Source organism: Ursus maritimus, unplaced genomic scaffold, assembly GCF_017311325.1.
Source record: "Ursus maritimus isolate PB19 unplaced genomic scaffold, ASM1731132v1 scaffold_24, whole genome shotgun sequence".
NCBI classification, from domain to species: domain Eukaryota; kingdom Metazoa; phylum Chordata; class Mammalia; order Carnivora; family Ursidae; genus Ursus; species Ursus maritimus.
Genome location: NW_024424897.1, coordinates 5488950 through 5494949, shown reverse-complemented (window position 1 = coordinate 5494949; position 6000 = coordinate 5488950). Strand labels below are relative to the sequence as shown.

General features: G+C 58.3%; 1 protein-coding gene across 2 annotated transcripts in view; it reads right to left on the bottom strand.

Moving 5' to 3' along the window:
- Positions 1 to 745: 745 nt before the first annotated feature.
- Positions 746 to 6000, bottom strand: part of RNF157 (ring finger protein 157) — a 72887-nt gene continuing 67632 nt past the window's right edge. Inside the window, exons 19-20 of one of the 2 annotated variants that reach the window (XM_040640189.1) lie at positions 5376 to 5416; positions 3492 to 3614 (exon numbers count right to left, since the gene is read on the bottom strand). In XM_040640189.1, the coding sequence (XP_040496123.1) occupies positions 5376 to 5416 (41 nt within the window). In that variant the 3' untranslated portion in view covers positions 3492 to 3614. Of the gene's footprint in view, positions 3615 to 5375; positions 5417 to 6000 lie in introns of both variants that reach the window. The other variant, XM_040640188.1, reaches the window with a different exon arrangement.

Below are 6000 nucleotides of genomic sequence, written 5' to 3'. Positions count from 1 at the left end.
GCGCTTGGGGTTTCCTTTCCTCTCCTCCGGGCTCATGTTTCCGTGCCCTTTCCAACCCTCCCGACCCTGAGCATCGTCACGGTGCCCGCAGGCAGGTCCGACTCTCCCCTGCCGCCTGCCGCTCAGGTCCGCAGCCGGGGCTGCACCGATCTCAGGCGCCCCGAGGCGGGTAGGTTTTCCCGGCAAGCGGCTCCCTCCCCACCCCTGTACTCAGCCAGGTTCCCGGAAGCTGACTTTCCAGAGGCTTCTGCGGAAGGGCTCTCCCTCCTTTTCAGATAGCTGAGGAAACGGACCCGGTGAGTGAAACTCAGAGAAGCCACGGACTCGCCGAATTCTCCTCGCAGGGTCATTTGCCCCGTAGTGTCACCAACTTTTAAGTGGTAGGGACTAGGGGTGGGGTGACACCAGGGGCTTCCTCATCCGTTCCCCTGGCTTCCCTCCTGCCACCAGCTTTCCTGCTCTTCAATTACTGAGGAGCTGCAGGGGCGGCAGTTCGGTTTAAGGGCGAGGGTGAGGCGAGGCGAGGCGAGGGCTCCTTACTCAGGCCTCTGCCCAGAAGCAGGAGGGCATAGGTGGGAAGCCTGTGCGCACCGGGTGGCACGTCAACTCCCACCTCCCACCCCGGAGCATGTCTTTCCCTACCCCTCGCCCTCTCCCACTCCTCCACTTCCAGATTCTCTTGAGTAAAAATATTTGAGCGCTGGACAAAGTCTTTCACAAATAAGCCAAGGGCACAGTTAACAGCTCTCCTTCCCTTGTAAACAGTTTTATTCGTTTTTAAGAATCATGCAGCAATCCATAAATATTGCATCCTCGATGTCCCCACTGTAGTGTGCCCATGAGTGTACTCCAGGGAGCGAGAGGGTACACGGATGGCACCAACAGTACACACACACTCACACACACCAGGTGTGCAGGTCCTAAAGCGAAGTGATCGACCAGCATGCCGAGTTCAGGCGGGCAGGACACTAACTCTCCCCGGGTGAGACGGCTCAAAGTGTGTGGGTCTGTGCCCAGGAGATGCCCCAATGTGGGCCTAAACTCTGGCGGGTGGAACTGGGTGAGGAAGGGAAAAAGGCTCTGTGAGGCCGGGATCACCACACCACCTGGAGGCCACTGGAGAGCTCAGCCCTCTGACCGGAGTCAGCGGGAGAAGCCGCAGGCCTCCAGGTGGTCTGTGCCCCCTAGTGAAGAGCCAGGTCCCGTCCCATTCTCTCTGGGTCAATTGCTCGGAACATGACTGTCTCCAGATGATTGATCGGGGCAGTAGGGTTGGCAGCTGCCCTGTTCCCTGATCAGGCTGACTAAAGACAGCTCCCTTGGTTGGGATAGTTCTGCTTGCCTAAGAGCCAAATAAGAACAAAGAGGGGGGAGGAGAGAGAGAGAGAGATGGAAGGATCAGTCTGAGAAACAGGAGTGAAAGGGCGGTTTCTAACCCAGGCCTGTCTTCATTATGGAACCAAGGCCTTGAAGAATCTCTGCGAGCCTCTTGCTGGGGGAAGAGCCAGCATGTGCTATGAGGAAGGGCACAGGCAGGTCCTCCTCAGAAGAGGGTGATAATGGCTACTCTCAGGGTTCCCGGCCACTGTGGCTACTGTTTACCTGCATCTCCTTCATCTCGGGTGACACCACACTGTGAATATGACCTGCCAGGAGGGGAGGGGAGCTGTGTGCCACCCCCCCAGGCGGAGGGAAGTCCCCCATTCCCTGGGGCTGAAACTTCAAGGAAATCAGGAAGTGGGGTTATTGCTCGGATCTCAAACACAAAAGGGGCCTTAAGAATGTTGGGGGAAAGAAAGGATAAGGAGTGGGGCCTGAAGCAGCAGAGTCCACAGCAGGACCTTGGAGAGGGGGACAGGGGACTCAGGACAGAAGCTTCTCTTCAGGCTTGGTTCCTGTCACGTCTGTCAGGGCAACAGGCCTTCCCCCAACCAGGGCAGGACCTGAGCTATAACCACTAGGCCCGGCAAGGGTAACCACCGCCTGACGGTACAAAGAAGCCACACAGAAGGTGCGAAGGATTCCCTGGGCACTGGGCTCTCTTTGGGGTGCCGGAAACAGCCCTGAAAAACTCTGTCAGGGTAACAATTCCAAATATGAAGATAGGCCATCATGATGGGCAGAGCCGAAGGCCCCACCACATCTCAGCCTCACGAATGGCTGTATCTGACCTTGCTTCCCGATCTCATGCTCCACCGAAAGACCACCTTTTCCCAAAGCCAGTCGACAGCCCATCTGTCCAAGAACTAGGCGGAACCCACTGGCGACACCAGTGCTGAGAGAGGAAGAACTCCCACCAGCTTACAGCCTGGCCTTGCTGTTTCAGCCTTTCGTCCACGTGCCTTCCCCCAGGCTGAGGGTGGGGGGCACGGGGTTTGAACAGTATCTCTAAAGAGCCTGGGGAAGGAGTACCTCCCCATCTCCCCACCCCCCAGCCAGGCTCAGCAGATCTGGAAGGCCGGGGAGGAAAACCCGTGGGGTGGGGAGGCCCCCATCCCCGCTAGCCCCAGCTCGCAGCGTGCTCTGCCACTTCCCTTAGGCCTCCTGGGCACCAATTTGAGAATCGCTGTTCCACCCCCTCCCTCAGCTATTTAACTACTAACAAGAAGGGGTGGAGACAGGGACAACAGGTATAAGAATGTCACCTGACGGGGTGCAGTGATGAAATGTGAGAATACAGGACAGCTAACACAGTGCCTGGCACATAGAGGTGGCCGAAAATGTGCTCTTTGAAAAGTCACCTGAGGATGGCGTCCCAGGCCTTCATGAATGCACCTGACCATAAATAACCCTCCTAATGTAATCACGTAACCGGAGGATTCTCAGATCTGAGGCCTCCTTCCTAAGCAGACAGACACACGAGGCCCAGGACACTAGCTCTGTGACCAGAAGCAAGAACTGTTTTCCAGTCAACCTTTTGGTTGCCACTGTTTCTCATCTGTGAGAAAGGAGCTCCTAATGCTTTCTGAGGGAAACTTGGCTTAGAGTGAAAACTGGCTTTCCCTTCTCACAGGAGCCACCCCCCAACCCTACCCCAAAGTGGAGGGTTCAAATTGCTTATGATGTTCCAGAGACCAGAAAATGCCAGATGGGTGTTTGTAATGAAGCTGCCAAAACTCCAGGTCCTCTTGGTTTGCCCCCTAAAGAGAAAAAGATGAGAAAAACCAGCCTGTGGACCTGGGCTCCGCCTGCACATCAAGATAGGGTGGCCACATCCCAGAGAGTCTCTGCAAAGGGTCTCATGAGCTGCAGTTCATGGAGAGGCTCCAGCCCACAAGAAGAGAGGAGGCTTCTAGTTCCTTCTGGGAGGGGAGGGGTCATGGTTCTGGAGGAGACCGGACTGGGAGCAGGAGCAGGTGGACCTCCACGTCCAGCTTTCATCTGGATGCAGTCTTCATGGTCTCGCTGAGGACGCCCAGGAGGCCAGCAGTCCAGAGAGGCCAGGATGGAAGGTGCGGGCAGGAGGGAGCCCAGGTGCACGGGCTGGGGCTCTCAGACGGCCAAAGGACCCCACACACAGGGCCTGTCCTCGGGGTCCTCCAGGCTGCCGGATGATAAGCGCCGGCGCTGTGTGTTCCGACGACTGACAACGTTGTCATCAGCCTGCCAGGTGCCTGGAGAGGAGAGAAGGAAGGGTATGGGAGCCGATGGGTCCAGATGGCCTCTCCAGCAGGACAGCCCAGGAATTGGGCACGGAGGGTAGCAGGATGCGTGTTAGCTGAAACTCCCATGTGTGTGCGGGCCACAGTGAGGGAGAGAGAACTGGGCGCAGTGGGCGCCTTGGGGGCAGGGGACGGCTCCTGTCCTCATGCGCTAGGTACAGTCACGGCCGCCGTGGAGACTACTGACGGAGAGGAACATGCAGGGTAACTCTTGTTCTGTGAACTTGCCCTGCGATCCACTTCTCTGTGTTTATTTGTTTTGAAGTTTGTCTGCATGTTATGGTGGACAGGACAAAGAAACCAGGTCTAGCTGAGGTTTTCGCAGGAAGCAGTGGAGAGGAGTGAGAAGAGCGTGTTAATGTGGGTCCGGTGTCAGTGTTTGCTGTGGGGGCTGGGGCAGGGCAGGAAGGGGCTGGTAGCCCAGCAGGGTGCCAGGGACAGAAAGGCAAGGGGGGAGCTGGTGTGATGCCGGCAGCACCCCTCTTGCACACCTGCTGCTCTTCATCCCCTCCTGCCCCGAGCTGCCCGCTGAGGTCACCATCAACCCTGGAAGACAGCAGCCCAAGAGCCCTGGGATGCCCCAGGCAGCACCCATTAAACTTCTCGTCCTCCCCCAGATCCGCCGCTGCTCCTGCACGAGCACGGAGCACCGGCTGCTGGGGCCGGAATGCCGTTTGGCTCCCCTGTGCTTGGTGCTTTGGATTTAATCCCTCGCTGCCTCCGGTTCATCCGCCTGTGGTCAGAAAACCCGGGCTTCACTCCCAGGTCCTGACTGACTGGCTGCGCGCTCCTGGGCAGCTCATGTCCCCGGGAACCGTGGTTCTCCCACCCATCAAATGGGGGCCGAGTGCTCTCCTCCCAGGACTGACTCGCAGGGTGTGCCCAACAACTAGCCCCCGTGCGTTGTTCAGGCCACCCTTCTCTCTCCAGGGGTCTCCCCTCAACTGTCCTCCTGGCCCAGACCAGCTCATCCAATCCGTTCCCTCCAGGGCAGCGCGAACCTCCCCCACAGACAGAGGCTCCGGGTGAAGACCTCACTCCACGGGGCCCCGCGGCCCTCCCCGCAGCCTTCCCCTCCCCGTGGCCCGCTTTCATGAGGCCCCCCAGCCCGGTGAGGCGGGCTTGCTCCACGGTGCCCCCCAGCCTGTCCCGATGCTGCAGTGCGCATGTCACACTGCCTCTCTCACTGCGAGGGAACCAGGAACCCCTGCCCTCTCCCCGGGCAGGCCTGGCCCCTCGGAGGACTCAGGCGGGGGACAGACCGGGCTGCCCGGCTGCACAGGGAGGGCCCGAGGCTCACTGCGCTCATGTTGGAGGGGGCTGTGCTCCAACGTCCGGGGTCAGCCTCATGCTAGGGCCAGCCCGAGACCCTCTAACGGTCCAAACGCTAGGATTAAGTGGGTATAAACTGCTTACTTCCCATAAGGGTCCTGGCATGATAATCCATCCTTAGGCTCTAACAGTCTGTGGAGGTGGCCCCAGGGAAGAGAAGTGGGCAAAACAGAACATTCGTAGGTATCTCTCACACCCAGATGGAATTTGGAGGTTTCTCTTCCCTGGAGTCTGGGATATGGGTCAAAAGTGCTTTCTCCTCTAAGGGTGGGACTCTTAAGTGTGACAGGACGAAGAGAAGGCAAGATCGCCCTTTAGGTTAGGAACCCCCAAAATGCAATGAGTTGTTCGTTCACTTATAGAATTTGGTAGATCTCATACCTAGTCCTCAATGTTTATGGGGCAGGACTCCGGAACGGCGGCTGTTTGGTGGGAGAGACCAAAAGCAAACGGTGAACAAGAGAGAAGACACGCACGCACGCACACATCACAATCCACGTCGCCGCCGCCGACCAGCACGCCACGAGACGCCGACCGATGGGCTGTCCTGACTCAGGTCACGTGAGGCCCTGCTACCAACTCCACCACTCGAGAACCCTCAGCCAGGGTGGAGAACCGTTCCTCCGGAACAGCCTCAAGACTCAGAGCTCACGCATCTGTGCTCCCTGGCTTCTTGGCTCACTCGGTGGCGAGGGGGAGGTCGAGCAGCGGTAATGAGGTGCCCTCCCCCCGGCAAGGGGGCTGATGGGCCCTCAGCAAAGCCCTGCTGCTGCTGCCGGCCGCCACGTCCAGCCCTCCAGCCACACATCCGGAGGTGGTGACTGAACAGGAGACGGATCAAGGTGCCTTCCCTTGGACTCCCATCTACAGTAGGAGAAATGGGAGAGCAGAGAGACCTCTAGAGGTAGACTTGGGGAGCATATTTAGGGGAATTCCGCACACCCTTTTCCTGCCTCTACCAAGCTCGATGTAAGCGCTAGAATAGTCTGATTGTCTCGAAGAGTTT